Genomic DNA, 24,567 nt, shown 5'->3' with positions numbered 1-24,567 from the left:
AAGACTGTGGTATTGAGAAAGTCTATGCTTTTGTCACTTACGTTTGCGGTTAGTTTGATAGAAGGATGGTGGTTGTTGAGAATTTCAAAGAATTCCCAAAACTGTTCGATAGAATAAGTCCAAACCATAAAAATGTCATCCAAAAAGCGTCCGTAAAAAAGTGGGTCAAATGGAATTTTTTATGTTTCGTAAATTGTACAAATTCGATGAAATGTACCTATTATTTATTACGCCTTTATTTTAAATACATGTCTTGTTACTTAACCGAGGTACAGCAATTAAACGGTTAATATAAAAGATTTGTCTTATTCATTGGCAGTAAGGAATGGTGAACATGAGACACATTTTGACCGTCCCAGGTATAGAAGTTAGAGCTTCCACCTCAGGAATAGAAGGTGCGGTCCCAAGCCGCAACATACCAAAATCGTACGACCATATGACCGAATTACCTTGTCCAGTTATTACTATGACCAAATTACCTTGTGCCCTTATTTCTGTGGCCAAAATACCGTGTGCCCGTATTACTGTGACCATATTTTGGGTGACCATATTAACTGTGTCCCATTGCCCAAATCTATTCACATCTTTGGTTATTTTTTATACATTATACTGTGGTCGTATATAGTCCATCGGTCCGTCTGTCCACAATTGGTGAACGCAACATAGTCACCAGTTTTTTTTTATCTGATTTTAAGGAAATTTGGTGTGATCACTTATATTTATGAGATATTGGACAAGTTCGAATTTGAAGGACTTTCGATGAACGGTTTTTGAGTTACTGGCCTTGTCTAATGAAAAACGCGTCAAAATTTGTTTGTGAACACAATAGAGACAACAGTTTTCATTCGATTTAAATGAAATTTGGTGTGATAATTTATAGTGATGCGATCTTGTTTAAGTTTCGATAAACGGTTTTTGATTTCGGGAAGGGAGGGTTTGATTCTCCCAAATGTACAGGGTGGAACAGATACTTTATTTAGAGATTAGGATTAAGGGTCCTGATGCTGGTTTTTCTTCTGTTCTGAATCTTATCTGAAATTGGAAAAAATAATTCGCACAATGGGCGAGAAGTATAGTATCTGTTATGTACTTATTGTTTTGAGTTTACTATGATCAATATTATCATTTAAGTTCTTATTCATTGAATAAACAACTATCAATTTCTGCTTAAAGACATGGGGGACCTTCTCTGTGGAGGATAGTCAACATGAACTATCTTGCTTGCTCGATTGTTGGTTGTATTGAACAGGACAACTAACATTGTTTGTGATCACAATAGAGACTACAGTTTTCATCCGATTTAACTGAAATTTGTGGGAATATTGCTAATGATGAAATCTTTGATAAGTTCGAATTTGGCTATCTTGCGATAAACGGTTTTCCAGTTATTGCACTTAGGAAAAACGCGTTGAAATTTGTTTGTGAACACAATTGTTACTACAATTTTCATCCGATTTAAATGAAATTTGGTGTGATCAATTATAATGAGATCTTAGTGAAGATTGAATTGGAGTTATTTCCCTTGACTTAGTAAAAACACCTCAAAATTTGTTGGCTTGTTAAAGTGATAGAGGCGACAGTTTATGTCAGAATTTTATTAAATTTTGGGTGTTTGTTTAAATGAACGACATCTTGGTACGATTGTTGACCGGCTTTGATATACTGAAAATGTATCAGGAAAGTGGGCGTATCTTGCTAGGCAACCACTTGTTTATCATTATTGTCATTGTTGTCATTGTAGTTTGTGTCGCATCCAAATTGTCAACAGCTTCTTGCGTCATTATGGTATGAAGGATTGCCGGGCTTTAGACGCAAAAACGTTGTGGCTAAAATATGTATAATCCAAGCGATTGGATTTATGTTCCCGATTTTGTCATTATGTTATCTTCTTATACCAACCTGTTTTCTGGGTCAACTAATAAGGAAACCATTTATCAAGTTTATTATCCACAGTGCTTCATACATAACATTTCTATGTAAGTTTATTTTTATTTATATCTTAAATTATCGTGAAAATTTATTATTCCATGAAAAGTATGACAACAATTTAAAGTCAAAAATATATACCAGACAGATTTATGCTACATTAAGGTCCAATATAAGGAAAAATGAAACATTTGGGATTTTTATACACATTCTAGTGTATAATGAGGGGTCATCCATGACCCATTGGGTTAACAACAAAGCACAATCTTGAATGTACTTTAAAAAGTAAGCTTTTATTGATCACTTTTAAACATTTTAAATTTAATTCCAGACATACTCTAGAGCTACACATGGCACAGAGTGGGATTTTGCTTATGTAGGAAATTGCAAAAGTCTATGAAAAAATCAACATTCTAGGTTAATAAGGTCACGTGCCAGTCAGTCTAATGGTCGAAGGTTGCGAAACCTGAAGTATATGTCAGACATCAGAAATCAATGTATCAGCGAATAGCCAAAGTCAATGACATTTGATTTTGTAAAGGGGAAGTTCAACAGAGGTCAAGGTCACGATATATAACTAATTAAAAATCTGACAAATCAACCCTCTAGGTTAATTATGTCACGTGCTAGAGTAGTCCAAAGTTGTGAATTTTGCTGTTTCAGACAGCCATTAAACCGGTTGGAGGTCAAATATAAAAGTTTTAAACTTCGAAAAATATCAACTGGAAATTGCAAAAAGCAAAAAGCGAAATTCAAAAATCGGCTCCCTAGTTTTTGTTGGCAATTTATTGTTTACAGATTACATAGTCATCAAAATTATACTCATCCAATTCTTCCATGAGGCCCCATTTTGAGTTTTACAAAAGTATGTCATATCAATATGGCGGCCAGGGAATCACTACCGGTCTGGTTTTATTTTAAAATCGAAATCGAATTTTATTTCCTAAAGACCTGCCAAATTTTGTTGACCTACATAAATCAAACCAGTAGTTATTTAACCGGAAGTTAAAATCAAACCGTAAGTGAAGCAAACAATTTGACTGTACCATGTTGTTTACTTTAGTAATCTATTTTCGCACCTAAAATTTCAAATTAATTGAAAAGAAAGCAAAAAACGTTCTTTTGGTCAAAAATTGCAAAATTCGGCCGAAAAAAGTACGCGGCAAAATTTTCGAATTCTGAAATTTTTTAACTGCCATCATGCAGATTCCTAAATTGAAAACCAAAAGAAAATCACCCAAATAATGTGACCTCTAAAGCCTATTTTCTGCTGGTTATGTGCAAATATGGGTTTGCAAAATTAACAACGTTGCCACTACAGAAGGTCCACAAATGTAGAAATGTTGCCCCAGCTGTAAGTGCCTCGGATGTGTGCCCTGTGGAAAAATCGGAAAGAAAGAACAAGAGCCACATGTGGCACAGAGTGGGACTTTAGAGACTCTGAAAAATCAACCTTTAAGGTTAAATATGTTATAATGATATATATATATCTATATGTTAGTAATTGTAGATTACTTTGATATAGTCAGCACCATTCCAATATACTCTCATAGCACTGGTGTTAAAATTGTACAGCCTCTCGACGAAAAGGCAATGGTCATTTCTAATAGACCAATGGTCAGTGAGGTCAGGTAGGTCTATTTTAACTGACCAGGTATATTGTGTACGACTTCTTGGAATCTGCTGCATTTTGTAGGAATCTAAGATTGCCGGACGAAGTATAGATTTGGGGGGTGGTATATATACATTTGGTAAAGAAAAGGATGAATCCTGTTGAAAATCAGAAAAATCTATAAATATTTAGTATGAGTTATTGCCCTTGTTCTTAAAACGCTCTTTTTTCTGGACGGGTTTTGATGAAACTTGGTGTGAGTGTTTGTAATCACTCAAGTATAGGCCCTATCGAAAATCAGAAAAATTGAAAAATATTTAGTAGGAGTTATTGCCCTTGTTCTTGAAAACTCGTTCAATTTTAGCTTGTAAACACTCTCAAAGACGCAATCCTTGACGGATTGAAACTTAGTATGAGTGTTAGTAATCACCCAAGGATGAACCTAATTGAAAATCAGAATAATCGAAAAAGAATTAATATTAGTTATTGCCCTTGTTATTGAAAACGCGTTCAATTATTGACAGATATTGACGAAAATGGTGTGAGTGTTTGCTGTCACCTACGGATGAACCCTATTGAAAATCAGAAAAATAATTGGTATGAGTTATTGCCTTTTTTCTTGAAAATGCGTTCAATTTGTAGCACGTAAACACTCTTGAAGGCACAATTCTTGATGGATTTTGACGAAACTTGGTGTGAGCGTATGTAATTATCCAAAGATGAACCCTAACGAAAATAGAAAAATATTATTGCCGCGTACAAGTTTTAGCCTGTAAGACTTAATTGTTGACAGATTTTGATGAAAGTTGGTAATATAATTCAGTATCGCGCCAAAAAGTTCAAAAGAAGTGTATGTCTGAAGGTTGAATATTGGTAATTGTAACTGTACTGCCAAATATTTTTATTCAAAATCAAAGCTGCCAGTGTGCGTATATTACCTTGACTGGCAAGCTATCTTTTGAACTATCGAGCAGAAACAGCCGAGCTTTTAACAAACGCAAAATGGATGAGGTTATTCTGTGCAAAGTCCCTTTTTGAACAAATGTGTATCCTTTACGATGTGCCCCTGCCCCAAAATGTAAACAATTAGTAATGATACCCATCTCAATTTTTTTTGTCATAGGTTAATTCATATTCTAAATGTTTACTTGTCTTTCAAATTTAAAGATTCCACATCAAATAGGTCATAAGATATACATACACCAAGCTCAAAAAGACACGAATTTTTGAAAAAAAAACACACTCAAATTTTAAAAAAATAATTACGAATTTCAATATTTATATATTCCTCTAGGTTAATTAAGTCACGTGCTAGAGCAGTTCAAAGAATTTGGAATGGCTGTATAAAACCGGAGGTCAAATGTCAAAAATATCAACCGATAACTAAGGTCAATGACCTTTTTACCCTGAGGCCCCATTTTGAGTTTTACAAAATACACTCAAATTTTAAAGAAATTACGAATTTCAATATTTATATATCCCTCTAGATTATTTAGGTCACGTGCTAGAGCAGTCCAAAGAATTTGGAATGGCTGTATAAAACCAGAGGTCTAATGTCAAAATATCAACCGATAACTAAGGTCAATGACCTTTGACCTCATAAAAGTCAAGGTCATCAAAGGTCAAGGCCACGAATTTACAAATTGTAAAAATTAATAAAAGCTAGAATCGGAAGTTGCCAACAAGCAAAAGTGAAATTAACGATTCTGTTTTTTGTGGATACAATACATCAAAATTACGCACATCCATTTTTATCCTGAGGCCCCATTTTGAGTTTTACAAAAGTGTGTCATATCAATATGGCGGCCAAAGAATCACGTCCGGTCTAGAGTTTATAATCGGCTGTAGAATTTTATTTACTAAAAATCAGCCAAATTTTGTTGACCTACATAAATTACACAGGAAGTTAACAACCGGGAGTTTAAATGAATTTCCTATCTAAACCGGAAGTAAAGCAAACAATTTGAATGTACCGTTTTGTTTACTTTAGTGATCTTTTTTGTGCACCCCAAATTTCAGATTAATCAGACAAAAAAAAAATTGAAAAAAATGCAAAATTTGTCCTTAGAAAAAGTGCTACAAATTTTCGAATTTTTAAAGTGTTATCATATCAGATATTGCGAGTAGATTCTAAAAATGACAGGGCTTCCTTGTCTTTCCATGACGACCGCCCACGTTTCTTGGCAGTATTGACCTCTCTATTAATCCACTCGCTGTCGTGGCCAGGAATTTCCTTAGAATGAGTGGCTTATCTTATCCCAGTAGTTGAATATCACGACGGTGCCAAAGCCATACTTTGACGACATGCAAGGTGTATATAGTGCCAAAAAGGTACATACCACCTACGTGACTTCAGAAGGACTTTGTAGCGTGCCACACATGAATCTAAAAGATCCCCCATATTGGGGTTGCACATTTTTGAGTAGAGGCCAGGTTACATCTGCGTACACCTTAGTTGTTTTATCACATCGTTTAAAAACAGTATCGAGAGGAAGCATATTAACACAGGTAGACATTTTAGTATCCGTCCAACGCACCCATACAATGTTGTTTACAGTGTCTCCACCCTGTAGTCCAATAAACCACGCCCGAGTTTAGAGAGTTCTTTCTCTGTTTTTAAAGAACATCCACGCAGAAGGTTAGCACGAACAGTGTCGGTATACTGAAACCCGTTTTGCTTCAGTTGCTCCATCAGCCATAGCAACACAAAGTTCACTGTTTCCGCTCTTATTGGTAAACTTCAAGCGGCACCAGATCTGAAACCCAAGGGTTGGGTTTACCACGAAGATTTAGTTTAATCTGGCTATACCGACCCTTGAAAGGAACCATCATTTCATCAATCGATTGATTTTCCTCAGGAGTTGCATGATGAGTTGTCTACAAAATGGATGGTTCTTAAATGAATTGAAATCTGTTCCTCCTCATCATTTCAGCTACGGGATCGTAACGGGTATCTGTCTCTTAGTACAATCTCACGCTGGACCATATCAAATAATAGAGAAAAAGATCAAATTAAAAAATTATAGAATAGAAATTCGCGAATACTTTAAACATATGTTTATGTATGGTTTATTTTTCCCAGATTTGATATTAATAAAAGATGAAAAACCACCAATTAGTAAATTGATACTTAGTAAACCACAACAAGAAGAAACAGAAACACATGATTTTTTCAAAATGGACAAGTAACGAGTATCTGGTTCTTAGTACAATCTCACGCTGGACCATATCAAATAATAGAGAAAAAAATCAAATTAAAAAATTATAGAATAGAGATTCGCGAATACTTTAAACATATGTTTATGTATGGTTTATTTTTCCCAGATTTGATATTAATAAAAGATGAAAACCACCAATTAGTAAATTGATACTTAGTAAACCACAAGGGAAGAAACAGAAAGACATGATTCTTTTAAAATGGAAATAATTTATTTTGATTTTGAGAATGTTTACTTCAACTGATATTCCTAAATCAACCGGTTGAAGATAAAACAGAGTATTTGTCTATGAGAAAAATTGTTTTATCAGAAATTCACTTAATTCAATTCATAAAAAATGGATACTACTGAAACAGAAAAACCTACCGAAATTGAAATATTACAAAATTTACAAGATGTTATGATATCTCTCTCTCTCTCTCTCTCTCTCTCTCTCTCTCTCTCTCTATATATATATATATATATATATCCCTTCCGTTATTTATTCCGGCTATCTTAGGAGCACTTACAGCTGTTCAAACATCCTCATGTGGATTAATTACTACTGTCTATACCTCTAAAAAGATAATGTATTATGAAACAAAAACAAATTTATAAAAACATATTAAGATAAATTATTATGTTAATCAGACATAAGTTATACCGGAGCGAAGGCCATCGGCTCAATCGCGGAAGCGGGAAAGAGTATAAGCGACACAGTGAAACAATCTAACGAGTTGACAGAATTAGAACTAATAAGAGAACTTCGAAACAGGAGATTAGAATAAAGGAAAGGAAATGGTTTTAAAGTTATAGGATAAAAATGATAGTCGCTCACGCTCCAAAAACTTATTTCGGTTCAGGAGATATACAAAAATCATTGGGTTCTCTTCCTGGATTTCCATGGGCGAAATATCCCGGAGAAAAACATCTTCCCGGTCATAATTACACCGGTCCAGGTACTAGGTTAGGTCTGCGATTAGACGAACACGATAAACCCTAATCAGAAACAAAGACATAAACTTCAGACACGAAGCATACAGACAAATGATAATCGAACTTGAAAATATTCCAAATCCAATTTTCAAAGAGAGAATGGAAAGAGCATTAATCATTAAACTGTTAAAAGCAAAGATGAAATTGGGCATGGGATTAGCGGATGAAATTCAAAAAGAATTTAGAAAAACTAAAAACTTTTTAAAAGTGAAAGTGTTTGAAAAAGATGAAATATGGTCAGACGATTTAATTCATATGGGGTAGGTAAAGGAAGTGAATTTTATAACAAAAATATGAAATCTCTGGGATTTGAAATTTACAGTACGCATAATGAAGGTAAAGCTGTAGTAATAGAAAGATTTAACAGGACTCTAAAAAATAAATTATTCAAAAAATTCACGGAATTGAAATCTCAAAAATGGCTTAAAATATACCAGAGGTTGTAGATGAATACAATAACAAAATTCATTCATCTATAGGTGTCACACCAACAGAAGCCTCGAGTAATCCAAATATTATAAAGTCAATTAACGCGCAACATAACTACGAAAATGAAATAAAGAATTTAAATATCAAACCCAAATTTAAAGTCGGAGATCGAGTTCGCATTTTCAAATATAAAAGCAAATTCGAAAAAGGTTACGTTGGATATTGGACAAACGAAATATTTATCGTTGATAAAGTAAACACCACATCACCTCCGACATATGAATTAATCGATCAAGACAAAGACCAAATCATAGGAAGGTGTTATCAAAACGAACTTCAAAAAACCGACTTTTAAAAAATGAATGAATTTGATAGAAGATTAAGAGATGTAGACAAGTATTTTCGCTTTCTTAAATTTAAATTTATGTTCAAAATATTATTGAATGTGTTTTATCAGAATGTAATACAATTTTTTTCAAACACAAACTATGTATATATTTAAAAAAACCGACTTTTAAAAATGAATGAATTTCTCGATAAATATGGAACCGATACAACCACAAACTTTCAACTTATGAGATGGGCGAATGAGTTAAATATATCACCGTTTTATTTATTGTATGAGAGATGAAATAAATGATCTGAAATATAAGAAAGGTAAATTTTACGCGATAACAAATATACATACTTCCGATCAAAAAGGAGTTCATCATTCTGCTTTGTACAAAGACTCTGACTTTTATTTCTTCGATTCTTGTGGATTAGAACCCACTGAAGAGATAATCCAATTGACTAATAAACCAATCAAATGTTCAACATTTCAAATTCAATTACCGGGACAAAAGTTTTGTGGTCAGCTTTCACTTTGGGTTTTATATCAGTTGAGTTTAGGAAAACAGTTCGAAGAAATTGTAATAAATTTAACTCAATAAAAATGGCGAATAAGTTTGGATTAGGTTCTTTAGAAACCAAAAAACCTAACAGTACAACATGGATAAATAAAGCGAAACCTTACTTTGTGGATCAAATCGTTGATACTCTTCAAGGTGATTTAGATATGAACAATTTTAGCATAACTAATTTAAAGTCTCCGGAAAACGATAATGACGCCGTTCACAAGAAATATTTACGGGATCAAATAAATTCAATTGAAGTAAATAAAAACCATTTAGAAGATAAAATAAGTAATGTGAAAAGATTCTTCAAACGTCAACTAAATAATAAAAATTTTGTTAATGATACTAAACTACAACAAGAGGTAAAAAGATTAATAAGTTTTATTCAAAAGGATTTGGTCAACGTAGCGAATAAAACTGAGTTACAAAATTTAATTTCATTAATATCTAAATTAGAGGATAAGATTGCAAAACAAAAATTAGACATTCAACAATTGATAAATAACATTCCAGATGAAAATGAAGATACGTTTCAACAGGAATTAAATGCTCTGGAAACTAAACTTAACACTGAATTACAAAAAGATCTAACAAATATTAAAAAACAAATACAAAACATAGATGATAGCGAAATCAAAACCTATATTCAACAACAAATACAAAACATAGATGATAGCGAAATCAAAACCTATATTCATCAACAAATACAGAACATTGATGACATTGTTATTCAACAACAGATAACCACTATTAATAACCTAGTTTTGAAACAGGAAAAAAATATAGTCGCATTAGAAAAAAAGTTTCTCATGAAAGAATCATATTATTTCAATCTTCCATTTGGAAGTTTGAATCTTAGTGATGGTTCTATTACTGATAATATTGACTATGAATTTAAAAAATATGGGTTTAAAGCATATATTAGAGTATATTCTGTTACAAATTATACTATTCACCCCAATAGTATTTTTGATTCAGATGATGAAACTTATGCTTCATTATTTTTTAATTTCCAAGGAAACTTTAATTGAAATTAATTTTCTTTTTCAGGTAAAAGTCGATTCAATATTCTTCAGACAAAACTCTCGTTTTTTTTAAAAAATTTAACGCTCGCAAAGTTCTTCAGTTTAACAATGGTATAAAAAATGTAGAAACTAAAGAATTAGAAATTACCCTTGAAAACACCAAGAGAGATCACTTATATGAAATTAAAACAAGTGGAAAATATATAGATAAGTTTAGAATGTTAATCATACCAGATAATGAAGAAGATGAACTTTCATTGAGTAATTTTGATATGTTATTGGAAACTGAAACTCCACCATCAGAAAGTATTATTAAAAATCCAGAACCACAAAAAAAAGATATAAGCAGTTATATGTTTTCACGAACGACAGACTTTGAATACATAAAACTATATTTGTTGATAATGGTAAATTTACCTCATTGATATTCATAAAAGTCAACAAAATCAAAAAATTTTAATAAGAGATGATGCATATGTTAATATATTAATCTATATTGAAAAACCAAGATTTTCAGTTCATCTGAATAAGATTAATGATTCGAAAGAACAATTATCGTTAGTAACTGTAGAAGTTGTTATTAATAAACACCTAGCAGCTTTATCAGAAGTTCACTTAATTTAATTACCTAAAAAATGGAACTCGAAAGTAGACAAAAATACATGATAGAAAAACAAAACGAACTAAAAGACAAACTAAAACAATTCATCAAATGCAGAAAAACATGGAGTAGAATCGATTCTGTTTTCAAAACATTAAGCACAGTTCTAACAGTAGGGATAACGGTGGCAACAGCCGTAACCGGTGGATTAATGCTTCCCAACTGTATTAGCCGCGTTCACTGCCGTTCAAACTTCATCTTGTGGTTTGATTACTTCAGGTTTTACATCAAAACACAAAGCTCATTATAAAAGGAAAACAGAAATTTTAAATACATATCTTAATAAATTGTTTATATTTTTCGAAAGATCGAGAGAAGACAAAAACATAACAGTTGAAGAATTAGAAAAATTCAATGAAATTTTAGATAAATATGATGTAGAAATATCATCAATAAAAGTTAAAAATTCCTAGTTAAAAATAGTTGCTTTAAAAATATGAATAAAATTGAAAATTTAGGCGATGAAAAATTCATAACAAATGAACGTTTTTCCAATGTTATTAATCTTATCTCTGATGAATTTACAACATTTAAAGGTCAAATTGAAATAGAAGGAGAGATAACTCAAGATGGAAAATTCAAACAAGACATAAAATTTGTAGGTTTTAATGCCAAAACTTTTGTCAATTTCTACATTGCGGTGGATAATAAATCGGATGCTTCTGATTGGTATTTCACAGGAAAAATGATTTTTCGTAAAAACAATTTCAAAGAAATAAAAAGATCAAAAAAAGGTAGTGGTGTTACCCTACTCAAAAAGATAAATGAATATATCGGTATAAATTGTTATATACCGAGCGATGGTACTGCTTTGTAAAGTGCGTTAATCGTGTTTTAAACGAAGACTACACGAGAGATTTTCAAGATTTCATCAACAGTTTTTCAAGATCAAACCGAAAAGGAGTTATGACATCTGCTAGAATCTGCGAATTCAATAAGAAATTTAATACTTATTTTCAAATTTATATGCCCAAACATAGACATTTTCAACCAAAGAAAGTATCCGAAGAATTAGATTGGGTTTTTTATTTACACAAAGAACATTTCTGTTTGATAAGAAGAAATAACAAAACCTTAGGCATTAAAGAAATAGAAGATAATTACGATGAAAATGTATGGAGAACTTGTAAAGATGATAATGCGGTAACGCAAGTTTCACCTCTAAAACTAAATGTTTTTCCAACCATTCCCGATGATTGTTTATACGCGTGGGATTGCGAAATCTATAACGAAAATAAAGCCATACCTTATTCTTGCACTTTAATTAATTTAGAAGAACTAAGAAAAATGTTAAACAGAATCTCTTTCCAGATTTAAAGCCGACAGATCCCATTCCAGAAGAATTTTACAACCAACTCATGACTAATATAGTAGAAATATTTGTAGGTATAGATTGTATCGGTCAAATGTTACAACGTTTAGGAAAAATAGATCAAAAAAGAATAACATTAATTGCTCATAACGCTAACGGTTTTGATAACTGGATCAAGATCAAAAACGTAAAAAAACTAACACAATGTCCTTTAAAAACGCCCAGAGGAATTCTGTCTCTACCTTTAACTAATTCATTCACCGACGAAGATTTACAGAAAAAATGGAAAAGACAGAAAGAAATAAAGGGTAACTCTAATTATTTGCAAAATATTAATTTCATATGTTCCTATCAACAGTAATCATCTAGTTTGGCAGCATGGGGGAATTCATCTAATCTACCAATGAATTTGAGAAAGATCGAGGATGTTAATATTGCAAAATACACTAAAGATAATTGAGAATCTTTAAGACACGAATGGGAACCTTACGCTAAAAGAGATACGTTATGTCTCGGAGCTTGTTTGATAAAATACAATCAAGCAATGAAAGAAGTTGTATTTCAGAATATTTCCAATAATCTAACGACTCCTTCTTTATCTTTAAAGGGTTGGTATTATTTATATCATTACGATAAAGAAATGATTGAAGAAGAATGGTATGAAACTACTAGAATGGTTCCGAAACACACCGAAAAAGAAAACGTAGAAAAAGTTTACTCACATACTCACCCTTTTATAAGATATTTCATCAGACAAAGTATTAAAGGAGGAAGAGTTTCGGCAAATCGAAAATCATTTGAAACGAATAAAATGGATGAAATTTGTAATATATTAAAGGAATACAGTGCAAGTGACTCTAATAATATAATTAATTGGTTTCAAAGAATATAGCGCTAGCACGAAAGATAAAACGGAGGTTCATTCGAGACTTAAAAAAATAAAATGTACTAAACTAATGGCCTTTGATGCTAACGGTTTGTACGCTTCCACCATGTCGGATTTAGATAGCGAATATCCGAGAGCGGAAAGTGGTAGACCACTTCTACCGAAAGAAAATACAGAATTTGTCAAGCTCTTTAATGAACAGAAATTCAGACCTAGAACTGCTATTTTAAAAGTCTGGTTTGAATATCCCAAAAACATGTTCTTCCAACCCATACCAGCTAAAGATAAAATCACCATCACGAATAAAGAAGGTAAAAGGAAACTGGCACTAAAATCAGGTTTAGAAATGGTTTCTGTCACGACGTTTTAACATCGGTCGATATTCAAGAAATAGTGAAAGCCGGTGGACGAATTATTAAAATATTAAATGGTATAGTTTACGAAGAAAATTTTAAAACTCCACCCTATAGAGATTATATTTTAATTTTGAGAGATCTAAGAAATAAATATAAACGAGAAGGTAATATGGTAGGTAGTAATTGCATGAAATTATTAGGCAATTCGTTGTATGGTAAATCTATTCAGAAGGATATAACTACATCGAGACATCTATGGAGTGAAGCGACTTTAAAAGCCAACTATGATTCACACGTCAAAAGCTATGAAAAAGTAAATGATAGTCAATATATAGTTGAGATAAATGAAGAAGCAAAAGAATTTATTCTTCCTAAGGATTCTACAAGATTAACACCTAGTCATTTGGGATCATTCGTTTTATCCCACAGTAAAAAAATAATGAATATTCACGTGAAAGATGGATTTTATAAACCGAAAATATACTATACGGATACCGAGAGTTTATACATTTCGTCTAGCAATTGGGATATATCAAATGAAGCTGGGTTGGTGTCCTAAAATGTTTATTGTAAAGGAAAGAATGATTACGGTGATGGTGGAATTATACCACCCTAGGCCTGTACATTTGGGAGAATCAAACCCTCCCTTCCCCGAAATCTAAAGATAAGATATCCGTAGAAGATTATATTCGATTAGCTAGTGGACTCGATGTAACGAATGAATTTAAGAAACCTTGGGTAAAAAGTTTTACCAATGGAGTAGTTATTCCAAAGGATGATGATAAACAAAAGAAAGTTTTTAGAAGTTATCTGAATCTCGTTAAGAGGAAAGCACCAAACAGTGAAGGAATCATGTATCCTTACAACGACGGAAAAGAATTGAACATAGATGAAAACTACGAATTTGATGATCACGATTATCTAACTATTCAAGAAGAGAATGAAGAGTGTTAATTTTTTTGTTTTAAATGAAGTTGAATAACAATTTCCTCGTACCAAAATCTATAAACCTATTTTTACCATCTTTGATTTTCAGATTTATATATTTAATCATAAAGGAATTAAGTGGTAAATACGTCGTTTGAAATGATTTCTCTATAATTCTATATCCTATCGGTACAGTGAATGTTGGAAGACTGTAAATAATCTGACGTTTGTATTTATTGAAAAATCCACCGTTTATCAAATTGCAATGTATATTTATCACATGGATATCATTCTCGATATTAGCTTTGTGTGGTGCTACTGTGGATTGGGTGTATACTCGTTTATCAAATCCTAGTAACGTATTCAATGAATTTTCTACGTTGAAATCAACTTGACTATTATTTCTTAATATCAATTTTATTTTGTTCAGATTCAAATTACCATCGAATTCAATATTGTTTTTACCATTGACACTTCCTCCATATTCAGATAGGTATTCGTTAATTGCTATGTATTCGTAGCTTCCTGGTAGTAAACGTATGGTTGTGAACGTAACTCCGTTATCTATTGATATTTTTATTTGGTTATTTTTTTCGTTGATATTTCTAATGGAATTGTAAACAGAGAAATACTTTAATCCCAATTCATATTCTTGATTGCGATCGAGTTCGTACTCATAATCTAGAGATAATTTAGTGTCTGATTTATTTGAGGTGATGACGAATAGTTGTTCTTTATTTGACATTTTTATTCGCCCAGACGTAAGATGGGCGTATATTGTAATCACCCCGTCGGTCCGACGGTCCGTCCGTCCGTCCGTCCGTTCACATTTGGCTCGTGCTCACTCTACAGGCTACAGTTCTTTATGGATTCTTTTGATTTTTATTTTGTGTGTCAATGTCATTATGAAGATGATCCCTATTGATTTTCGTGATGATCGGATAATTTTTCACCGAAATATCGTGTCTGACTTGACGATTTTCTCTATTAGCTATATTGTGCAACTCGTGCTCACTCTACAGGCTACAATTTTTTACAGATTCTTTTGATTTTTATTTTGTGTGTCAATGTCATTATGAAGATGATCCCTATTGATTTTCGCGATGATCGGATAATTTTTCACCGAAATATCGTGTCTGACTTGATGTTTCACTCTATTAGCTATATTGTGCAACCCTGTAGTCACTAAAGACTGTTTAATCATTTCTGTCATTTCTGACAGCTGCCAGTGGGCGTATGTTACCTTGCCTGGCAAGCTATCTTTAATCACGCTTTTATAATCACTTTTATCTATGATACCTTTTTCTAGGAGTCTTTTTCATATACAATTTACTTCATTATATTGTCTGTGTGATCGATGTCCTTCCTTCATTGCCGCTAATATAATTTGTAATCTATTAAGTAGTTCCTCGGATAAAAACGTTATACCTTCTCCAGATACCATATCTTCGAATTCATCTATTTCTTGTATGATTGGTGGATAATCTTCTGCATAATCATCTGATTCCTCTTCATAAGGAATAACTTTATTTAAAATGTTTCAACTGCCATCAATCTTTTTGTTTTGCGCTTATTCTTTATCATATACAGAAATTTTAAGTATTCTACTAAATCCTTGAGTTTGGCAATCTCAATATCCCCGCCATTCATTAAATCTATTAATCCTTCTGTTAATGTAAATATAAAGTCTTTTGTATCGATTTTGAATATTGGTGAATTTCCACTAAATCTTATTCTAAATCCATTAAACAATAGCCCTTCATTATCAACAATTGGTGAAATGGTCTTTGGTAAATTTGGGTCAGGGTTTGAAAAATAATGATTTATATCATATAATGACTTCATGATTTCATCATCTTTAAGGGAATATTCTATAGAAGGAACCGGTGATTGTTGAATTTGTTTAGGTTCTAATTTCTTTTTAATATCCCCTTGAGATTTTAATATGGGTTGAAATAGAGTTTGTAGATTTTCCGTTAATCCGAGTTATTTTCAACTTGGGTCTTTATTTTATTCTTAGCTTTGATATATTCTTTATTTCTTTTTAAAATATTATTCCAATTATCCATTTTTAAAAAAATAAAATTAACATATGCCGAGCATAACTCTTTCACCTGCAGGTTTTCTAGTATTAACGAATATATACCCATGATCATCTGGGTTTTTCCATTGAGCTTTACAAACCTTTTTAAATGCATCTGTCTATTCCGTGATTTATCGACTGAATGATTTGAGATAAATCTTTATCGTTTAATTCAAATAATGAAAAAACAATTTGCATTTTTTCTAATAAACATAGAATCCATCCCGTAAAAAGATTGGGATTGGTATATGCAGTGACAGTTATGATGTCTTCCCTTCGTGAAGAATTCTTGTTGAACAGCTTGATTTCTTTCCGCTACGCAGTCGTCAAACAATATTAAGTTCTTTAGTTTGCTATAAATATTAGACAAGTCTAGGTCATTAACAATTTTCGTAAGAAAAACTTCTATATCCGTTGGACTCTTTCCTTCGATATCTAAGATATCTTTTATTTCCACTTCTTCTTCATTTTCTTCGTAATATTTAAATAGATCTTGAACATCCTTCTTTGGTAGTTAAAGCTTTGAGAAATTGATAATACGATTGCTCTGGTGTTGTTGTGTAGATATACAAAGAATCGAAATCTAAAAGGTTTGGTGTTGTCAACATGTTAAACGAGAGATGAGTTTTCCCAGAACCGGAACTACCGCATATATACATGAACATTGGGTTATTAGGAAATATTTCTGAATGATTATATTTTTTGCCCATTTTTTATTATTTTAATTTGTTCCAAAAATAACTCCTTCTCCTTTATACTTTGAAAGAAATATTCATTCTCCAGTGTGTATATTTTTTTTAAAAATATTCCATTACCCTTATGTTTGACTTTGATTTCTCCTGTGTGAATACTATCTACTAATTTATTTCATCCTTGTTTAACAGTTTTCTTGGTTTCTTCACTAAATCTTTTTCCAAATTCTTTCATTGTGCCTATCATATCTCCAACTCCTGAACCTTTCTTTTCCGTTTTAGGTTTTTACCCTCTGCTGCCAACTTTTCCAATCTTAAATTATGTCTATGTTCTTCGGCTGCTTTCTTTTCTTCGACCGCTTTTGAAGCAGCAACTTCTGCAATAGCAGCTTTCTTTTCGTTGGCAACGCTTACTCCACCAGCTGTAGCACCAACCACTGTAGCCGCCGCGGTAATACCAGCAAATATTAAAGTTAGGGAAAATATAAATCCACCTTCTTTTGCGTTCGCGTCAATTCTTTCTAAGTCTATATCGTCTCTGACTTTATAATATTTATATTTATCAATAAGTTTTTTAGTTATGCTGATTTTTTTACCATTATAAGTTATTGTAGTAGGTGAAGCTGTTTCTATAGCTTCTATTATTTTCTTGACTAAAGTTTCTGGTTTCATTTTTAAAGGTGTATTTTTTACTCAATTCTTATCATTCTTCTATCTGCTATTTTAATTAAATGTTTTGCTTCTTCCAATAATAAACAATAACCTGTTACATCTCCTTGTGTTTTTTCAATATGAATATTTATGTTGACTCCTGTTTTGAAAAGATCTTCTTGGTGAGCTGATAGATCAAAACAGAAGATTGGATGATTAATTGCAAAATCTACATATTCAAACTGAGGTAGATTTCCAAATAATTCACACATATTTTTATAGTTTCTATACAATTCATTATAATCCTTTGTGGTTCGATTAATTGTTAAAGGTTGGTTAGTATAATTATCGTTGTTTAATCTTACTTGAACTTTATGGATTAAAGGATTTTGATTTCGGGGAAGGGAGGATTTGATTCTCCCAAATGTACAGGCCTAAGGTGGAGCAGACACTTTATTTAGAAATTAGGATTAAGAGTCTTGATATTGGGTTTTCTTCTGTTCTTATTCTGATTAGAAAAAATAACTCGCCCGATGGGCGAGAAGTATAGTATCTGTTATGTACTGATTGTTTTTAGTTTACTATGAACAATATTAACATTTAAGTTCTTATTTTTTGAATATGCAACTATCATTTTCTGCTTATAGACATGGGGGAATTTCTTTTGAAGGCTCTTATAGTGGGCATGAACTATCTTGCTTGCTCGATTGCTGGTTGTATTAAACGGGACAACAAAGGGTGCTATGCCTACATTATGATGAATATTTAGTCCTATAGGTCTTGCTGTATTCAATGTCTCAATCCAATGGGCCTCCCTAGATTGACGAAATTTGGTAGTTTCATCTTCGGGCAAGTCAATTTCTATTCGCTTAATTGGGATTAGGGTGAGATCGTCTATTGAATGGTGGTCGAGGTTGAAATTATTAGAAACAGGCTTGTCTTTCTTTAATTTGATGTCTGACCTATGAGCATTAAAGCGAGTTCGTAAATTATTCTTAGTTTCTCCTACATATTGTTTGGGGCATTTCTTGCATGAAATTAAATATATTACATTCGAATTTTCACATGTTAGATGTTCCTGGATTGGGTACCTTTTATTCGTAGAGTTGCTTACAAAATAATGAGTTTCTGATATAAAGGGACATGTTTTGCATCTACTGGACAAACATGGAGCACTTCTTAAACCTGGAGGAACTTCGGCATAAAGTCTGTTTTTAGCTGCTATCTGTGCTAAGGTGGAATTTTTTATGTTTCGTAAAAATCGTTTAGAGTACCCACGCTCTTTCAGTTTTGAGAAAACAATTGTACAGGCTTGGTTGAAATCAGAAGATCTTGTACAAATTCGATGAAATCGTAAAATTTGTGACTTAATTATACCAGAAAAGGTATGTTTTGGGTGAAAGGAGCTCTTGTGCAAGAGTTGATGAGTATCAGTTTCTTTGAAATACACTTTAATATCCAGTTTATTTGTTTCTGCTATGGAATCTCCCTTAAAGACTGTGGTATCGAGAAAGTCTATGCTTTTGTCACTCACGTTTGCGGTTAGTTTGATAGAAGGATGGTGGTTGTTGAGAATTTCAAAGAATTCCCAAAACTGTTCGATAGAATAAGTCCAAACCATAAAAATGTCACCCAAAAAGCGTAAGTAAAAAAGTGGGTCAAATGGACAGAGGGGCAACACCTCACGTTCCGACTCTGCCATGAAAAGGTTTGCGTACGAAGGGGCGAATCGTTTGCCCATTGCTGTCCCTGAAGTTTGTAAATATGTTTTACCATTAAATGTGAAATCGTTTGGATCTGGGTTTCTATTAAAAGCTTTACGAACTGCCGTTAAACCAGTAGTGTTATCGATATTGGTATACATAGAAGAAACGTCGATAGAAATTAAAATAGCATTAGAGGGAACTCGAAGATTTTTTATTTTATTGACAAAATCGGTTGTGTCTTTAAGGTAGGCGCGATGTTGGCATGCTAGAGGTAGTAAGAAATGATCAATGTATTGTGACACTGCATATGACTCACTACCACAGTCAGATATAATCGGGCGGCCTTTAGGGATTTTATTCGAGATAAACCACTCCTTGGTTGGATTCTTATGGATTTTAGGCAAAGTGTACAAATGTCTCTCGCGACAATCGGGTTTGGCAGACAGATAGTTATATTGTTTCTGTTTGAGATAACTAGTTTTGACTAAATCGGCAAGAATATTATTAATCATGTCAGCAGTTTCTTTGAAAATTGGTTTCGGTAAAATGGCATAATGTTTAGGATTATTCAGTTGATTCTCTGCTTCTGAAACGTAATCCTCCCTATTCAGAATGACACAACATGAACCTTTGTCACTCTTTTTAATAACAATGCTATCGTCTTTCTTAAGTAAGTTTAACGCTTCACGTTCCACTCGTGTGAGATTAGGCTTTTCGTGTGTTATGGAAAGGTTCACTGTTTGGCTATTCATACTCGCAAATGCTTTCAATATTTCAGGATGGATGGCGGCCTGAGGGGGTGTCCACGTGGATTTAGGAATAAACATTGTTCTAGCACCACGTGGGGGGTGGTTTCGAAAAAAATATGTGCAGCTAAGATTTCGTTGAAATCGTTCAATGGATCGTCGGAGATAATTCAAGTTAGCTATCTTTGGTGCGGGAATAAACTTAAGTCCACGGTTTAAGATTGAATGCTGAAGGGGTGTGAGAATTTTGCGGCTCAAGTTAACTACAGTTTGGCCTAGCGGTGGCCTCTCAGTATTTTTATCCCCAGTAATTAGTTTAAAGACTTACTCGTTGCTTGAAGCTGGTGTATCCAAAACAAATAGATGCTGTTTGCTGTTTCTGGAGACCAATGAAGATTATCAACTGTTTCGAATTCTTCTTCGTAGGGTGGTAAGATTGTTGCGCTGTTGATACTGGACTCATCATGTTGTTGAGAGTGCTGAGGTTCTGTTGTGCTTTCTTCGAGATTTTATTTGATATGGGTATACATGTGAAGAGGATCTTGGAGTTTGGGAAGGTTTTGTTGGCTGTGGCGATTAATTTCTGGGCTTGGTTAAAGGAGGTCTTTGGTATCTAATCACGGTTGTTGAGGCCTACATGAAGAATAATGGTAGTCGGTTTGGGATCATGGTCGTATGATTCCAGGATTGACTGTATGTGATGGATTTGGGCACCGGGGTAAGAATGTATTTCGGTGTCTGAACTGGTTTTGGTAATTCGATTCAGGTTAGATGATCCAATTATTAAGGTAGATTTCTTTAGAGCAGGTAGTTTCCATAATGATTTGTCCTTGGTTTGGTGATAATACGGTTTGGTAGCGGATATAATGGTCGTCGACGGTGTGATTGGTACTGGTTTGGTAGCTGTTAGAATTGTAGCATTGGGAACGGACTGGGATCTGGTTCGAGGGGGGGAAGGTCTGGATACACGTCTCGACTTGGATGGAGACTGAGGGGTGGTTTGCTGGTCCAAAAACGCACAGAAGGAAGAAAGGTTGGCGGATCCTGGATCACGTGGTGAAGATTCAGATGGTGTGGAAGGGGAAGACGAGTCTGAAAGTGAAAAGAGAAGGGGTGTGCCCTCTCTACGAGAGCGTTTACCTATGTCTGCTGGACTAGGAGTAGGTGAACTTCGGGCTCGTTTTAGGCGTTTGGTTCGGCAGAGTGGTGGCTCTAGATGGTGCAGGTGTAGTGACCATTTCAGTTGGTAGAGATATGGTTACTCTGGTTTTTGTTTCGTTGATTGTTTGGTAGAATTTGGAGATTACAGCTTGAGTGAGACGTTTCCCATAGGAGCGACGGGCCCAGGACAGGGCATGAGAAACGATGCGGTCGACGGCAGGTGATGATAAAGACTTGGTACGAATGGTGGTCAGCTTCTCTTGAAGTGTGGTTTGGTAATGGTCGATCAGGACCTGCGTAACCTTACAGAGCCATGTCCGATTGAGGGATCTAATATTCGCGTCGACAGCTGATGTTTTCATTGCTGGACGGATAAAACTATCCAACTCAGAGACTTTGCGTTTGAAGGTAAACGCTGGTTGGCCTTGCTGTTGAAGGGTAAGGATTGCCAAATGACGGAGGCACTGCAAAACTTAGAAGAACACCTTCACAAAGGGTTCTTCCTCCTTATGAGTGGGGACTGGTTGGCGTCGGTGGGCTGGTAGTCGTTTCTGTTGTTGGTCAGGTCGATGGTTACCTCTTGATTGGTAGGCTGTGTTGTAGGTAGGTCGGCGATGGGGTGGGATATAGCTGGATTGGTTGGTTGTGGTCGGCGATTGGAAGGTGGTAGAGGTCGATGGAAGACAGGGCCGTTGTAGGGTACGTGATATTGGTTTGGTTGACTATTAGTGTTTCTCTGTCTGGCTTCTTGCCAGTGGTTGTTGTAGTTGGGGAGCATAATGAAAAAAACTTGGGGTTAGAAGGGAATGTACAGCGGATGTAACAGGAGGAAACTGTATATGCTAGCGTGAAAATGTTGGGATCAAATTATGCAAATAAGTCAAACTGGGTTTGGGGATATATAAAGTAAGATGAAAAATGCAAAAAAATATATATTTAGGTGATAAATAACACTAACAATGATGTGAAAAATTATAACAAGTAAAACAAAAACTTACGCAATTGACTCGAACCGGTTTTCGAAATATTATCCTTTTTCAAGTGTCGAGGAATGGTTAAACCAACCATTAAATATCTTGCTGGTTTAATAGTGTTAGTGATTGGCCACGTAGTGGATTCTCCCGTTAAAGTCATGCTACCTACCGTATTACGAAGAAGAAAAGCTATTTCAATATCTTTAGTTAATGAGTTGAATATTCTCGTTTCTACTTCAAATGATGGTGTTATTACGGGTATGAAAAGTTGGAGATTCGTTTTTTCTAATTTTGCATCTGAACCATTCTCTCCAAAGAATATCTTATCATCGTTGATTTCTCTTTGTAGATGAATTTTATGTGGTAACCCTATGGAAACCTTTCTGTGTTCCAACAGACCGAATAAAGGATATAATTTCCAATTTACGTAATTACCCCACCTATTATTCTCAACAATATTATTGTACTGAAGTACTCGCTTTTCGAATCCATGATTAGCTGCTCGTGCTACTCTTTCTATTGTGTTTCGAGCAACAACTCTCACTCTATCTAAATCAGCATCATTTGCAACATTTCTTACCGGTTCTTTTAAAACACTTCCATCACCAACATCGGGTATCCAACCCGAGACTGAATTGAAATCTTTAGGATATAAAACTGTTTTCAACATTGTGTCGAATTCCCCAGGGTGTTTGATTGTTTCTATCGCATTTGAACCAGCTTCCAAAACCATCTCGCTAAATAAAGATGGAAAGAAATTGTTTTCTAAAGTTGTATTAGTTTGTGGTAATTGATTCTGAGTTCCATCTTTAATTTTGAAATCGCATCTGAAATAAGCATCGGAAAGAAGCAACCAATTCGATAATGAATTTATTTCGAAGGTAATTCTACCACCATCATTCAATTGGGATTTAGAACCAACAGTCGGTGATTGAAGATAATCACGGTATTTAACGAAACACATTGGGAATCTCGAAAAGATTATAAATAATGTCACAGCACCAATGTCTATCTCTTAAAGGTTGGTAATATTAATATAAGACACTATGTTAGACGCTCTGTAAAAGATGGTAGAGTTTCAGCAAACATAACGAAATTCAGGTCGAATGAAGTAATGAAATATGTCAACAGTTGAAAAAGTATTTAGAGACGGTTGAAAACACTCAGCTGAATGCTAGTTCTCAGATAATTCACTTACTTAAAAAATATAAAGAAGCTAACAAAGATCTATTAGGTCTTTACGAAGAGATGAAAAAATTCGTTTCGCAGTCCACTAAATTAATGGCATTTGACTCTTATGGCCTTTATGCTTTTGCTATGTGTGATGGTGAATATCCAAATGCTGAATCAGCAAGAGCTTTCGAACATCCCAAAACAACCAATTCGTGAAGCTTTTTAATAAACAAAAATTTAGATCAATGTGGGGTATTTTTCTGTTTGGTTGGAATATCCAAAATATATGTTTGTTTTTCAACCAATACCAGTCAAAGACAAAATAAGTTATCCTGTTAAAGAAGACTATTACTCATCGGGTTGGATTTCAGATTTGGGAGATGCAGGAATTCAAAGCAATCAAGAAGACATAGCGCGTGATGACAACGAAGGAACAGGTAGAACTGCAGTTAGAAATTTAATCAATGTTTCAAAATTTTAAAATGATAAAGGTTATAAAACAGTTGGGTAACTTATGTTAACTGGCTTCTATATCCACTATTCGGTTTACTCGAACATAGAAAGGTTTACATTGGTCTTCCTGTCAAATTCCATCTTCAAAGAACAATAAATAATGATAGAATATTTTTTGGAGAAGACAATTCAAATGCTAAATTGGAAATATTCAATTATATGTTCCAGCAATAACAATTGAAACAGAAACAATAGTTTGCCAAAAGATATTGATATAGCATTTTTAAAAAGAAACACGATTGGGTCGATAACAATCACAGGTGAGAATTACACATGGCAAGTAACAAACACTACAAAACCAGCAAGATATTTATTACTTGGTTTCAAAACTCTTCCGGATTCGCAAAAAAATATGATAACCTTTTAAAAATAACCGGTGACAACTTTCGAGATCCTAAAATAAAAAAGAGTTTAGGTAAGAATGAATAACGAAAATTATTCAAACCAACCTTTAACAATTGATCCAGATACTACAGATTTTAACGAATTGGTCAAAATGATCCCCCCCCCCCCCCATCCTCAAATTCAAAATGTCCCTAGTTTAAAAATATTAAATTATAATTAGTAGCTTATCTGAGTGATTATCAAAGACTAATAGTTTGTAGCTTACGTGATGATTAATGAAAGAAAAAGTACAGTAGTTTG

General features: G+C 33.6%; 7 protein-coding genes across 7 annotated transcripts in view; 4 read left to right on the top strand and 3 right to left on the bottom strand.

Annotated features, from left to right (window-relative positions):
* The window catches only part of LOTGIDRAFT_111513 (hypothetical protein), a gene marked incomplete at both ends in the record, with an annotated part of 46,252 nt that extends 44,055 nt beyond the window's left edge, over window positions 1-2,197 (top strand). Inside the window, one exon of the mRNA XM_009048980.1 lies at window positions 1,742-2,197. Within this exon, the coding sequence (XP_009047228.1) occupies window positions 1,742-2,197 (456 nt within the window). The remainder of the gene's footprint in view (window positions 1-1,741) is intronic.
* Window positions 2,198-5,842: 3,645 nt separating this feature from the next.
* On the top strand, window positions 5,843-6,727 carry LOTGIDRAFT_157210 (hypothetical protein; the record flags this gene model as incomplete). The annotated part of the gene is made up of 3 exons (XM_009048979.1): window positions 5,843-6,046; window positions 6,112-6,176; window positions 6,472-6,727. The coding sequence occupies 3 exons, from the start codon at window positions 5,843-5,845 to the stop codon at window positions 6,725-6,727; spliced, it is 525 nt and encodes a 174-aa protein (XP_009047227.1).
* Window positions 6,728-7,558: 831 nt separating this feature from the next.
* On the top strand, window positions 7,559-10,087 carry LOTGIDRAFT_157209 (hypothetical protein; the record flags this gene model as incomplete). The annotated part of the gene is made up of 2 exons (XM_009048978.1): window positions 7,559-7,694; window positions 9,042-10,087. 2 exons carry the CDS (start codon window positions 7,559-7,561, stop codon window positions 10,085-10,087), a joined length of 1,182 nt encoding a protein of 393 aa, XP_009047226.1.
* A 2,959-nt stretch (window positions 10,088-13,046) lies between these two features.
* On the top strand, window positions 13,047-13,855 carry LOTGIDRAFT_157208 (hypothetical protein; the record flags this gene model as incomplete). The annotated part of the gene is made up of 2 exons (XM_009048977.1): window positions 13,047-13,251; window positions 13,329-13,855. 2 exons carry the CDS (start codon window positions 13,047-13,049, stop codon window positions 13,853-13,855), a joined length of 732 nt encoding a protein of 243 aa, XP_009047225.1.
* A 405-nt stretch (window positions 13,856-14,260) lies between these two features.
* Window positions 14,261-14,968, bottom strand: LOTGIDRAFT_157207 (hypothetical protein; the record flags this gene model as incomplete). Its single annotated transcript, XM_009048976.1, has 1 exon — window positions 14,261-14,968. The coding sequence occupies one exon, from the start codon at window positions 14,966-14,968 to the stop codon at window positions 14,261-14,263; it is 708 nt and encodes a 235-aa protein (XP_009047224.1).
* A 2,273-nt stretch (window positions 14,969-17,241) lies between these two features.
* Window positions 17,242-17,670, bottom strand: LOTGIDRAFT_157206 (hypothetical protein; the record flags this gene model as incomplete). The annotated part of the gene is made up of 1 exon (XM_009048975.1): window positions 17,242-17,670. The coding sequence occupies one exon, from the start codon at window positions 17,668-17,670 to the stop codon at window positions 17,242-17,244; it is 429 nt and encodes a 142-aa protein (XP_009047223.1).
* A 3,585-nt stretch (window positions 17,671-21,255) lies between these two features.
* LOTGIDRAFT_157205 (hypothetical protein) lies at window positions 21,256-23,200 on the bottom strand (the record flags this gene model as incomplete). Its single annotated transcript, XM_009048974.1, has 2 exons — window positions 21,256-21,726; window positions 22,406-23,200. 2 exons carry the CDS (start codon window positions 23,198-23,200, stop codon window positions 21,256-21,258), a joined length of 1,266 nt encoding a protein of 421 aa, XP_009047222.1.
* Between the last annotated feature and the right edge of the window lie 1,367 nt (window positions 23,201-24,567).

Source organism: Lottia gigantea (assembly GCF_000327385.1).
Source record: "Lottia gigantea unplaced genomic scaffold LOTGIsca_13, whole genome shotgun sequence".
Classification (NCBI taxonomy): Eukaryota; Metazoa; Mollusca; class Gastropoda; family Lottiidae; genus Lottia; species Lottia gigantea.
This window is presented reverse-complemented; position numbering and strand designations above follow the sequence as displayed.